This window comes from Buceros rhinoceros, unplaced genomic scaffold (genome assembly GCF_000710305.1).
Source record: "Buceros rhinoceros silvestris isolate BGI_N320 unplaced genomic scaffold, ASM71030v1 scaffold44268, whole genome shotgun sequence".
NCBI lineage: Eukaryota > Metazoa > Chordata > Aves > Bucerotiformes > Bucerotidae > Buceros > Buceros rhinoceros.
The window spans coordinates 1-352 of NW_010427078.1; the positions used below are offsets into that span (position 1 = coordinate 1).

At 62.8% G+C, this 352-nt stretch overlaps 1 protein-coding gene across 1 annotated transcript in view; it reads left to right on the plus strand.

Moving 5' to 3' along the window:
* Nucleotides 1-4: 4 nt before the first annotated feature.
* PLTP (phospholipid transfer protein) overlaps nt 5-352 on the plus strand; it is a gene marked incomplete at its 3' end in the record, with an annotated part of 1644 nt that continues 1296 nt past the window's right edge. Inside the window, exons 1-2 of the mRNA XM_010141740.1 lie at nt 5-60; nt 134-262. Coding sequence (XP_010140042.1) covers nt 5-60; nt 134-262 — 185 coding nt within the window. The remainder of the gene's footprint in view (nt 61-133; nt 263-352) is intronic.

Consider the following 352-nt stretch of genomic DNA (forward strand, 5'->3'; position numbering starts at 1 on the left):
GAACATGACAGTGTCGGACCTGCACGGCCAGGAGGGGCAGTTCCACTACAACATCAGCCAGTGAGTGCTGCCCGAGCACGCGGCTGCCCGCATCCATCTGTCCATGCCACCATCTCCATCCTGTCCCCTGCAGGGTCAAGGTGACAGACCTGCAGCTGCCGTTTTCTGAGCTGCACTTCCAGCCTCAGCAGCACCTTGCCTTCAACATCAGCAATGCCTCCATCAGCCTGCGCTTCCGCAGGCAGCTGCTCTACTGGTTCTTGTGAGCTGCCTCCCACTCCCTGGGCACCTGCCAACCCCCGGCCGAGCCACCACCGCAGCTTAGCTGTGCCCACTGGGTGCCACCGCTTCC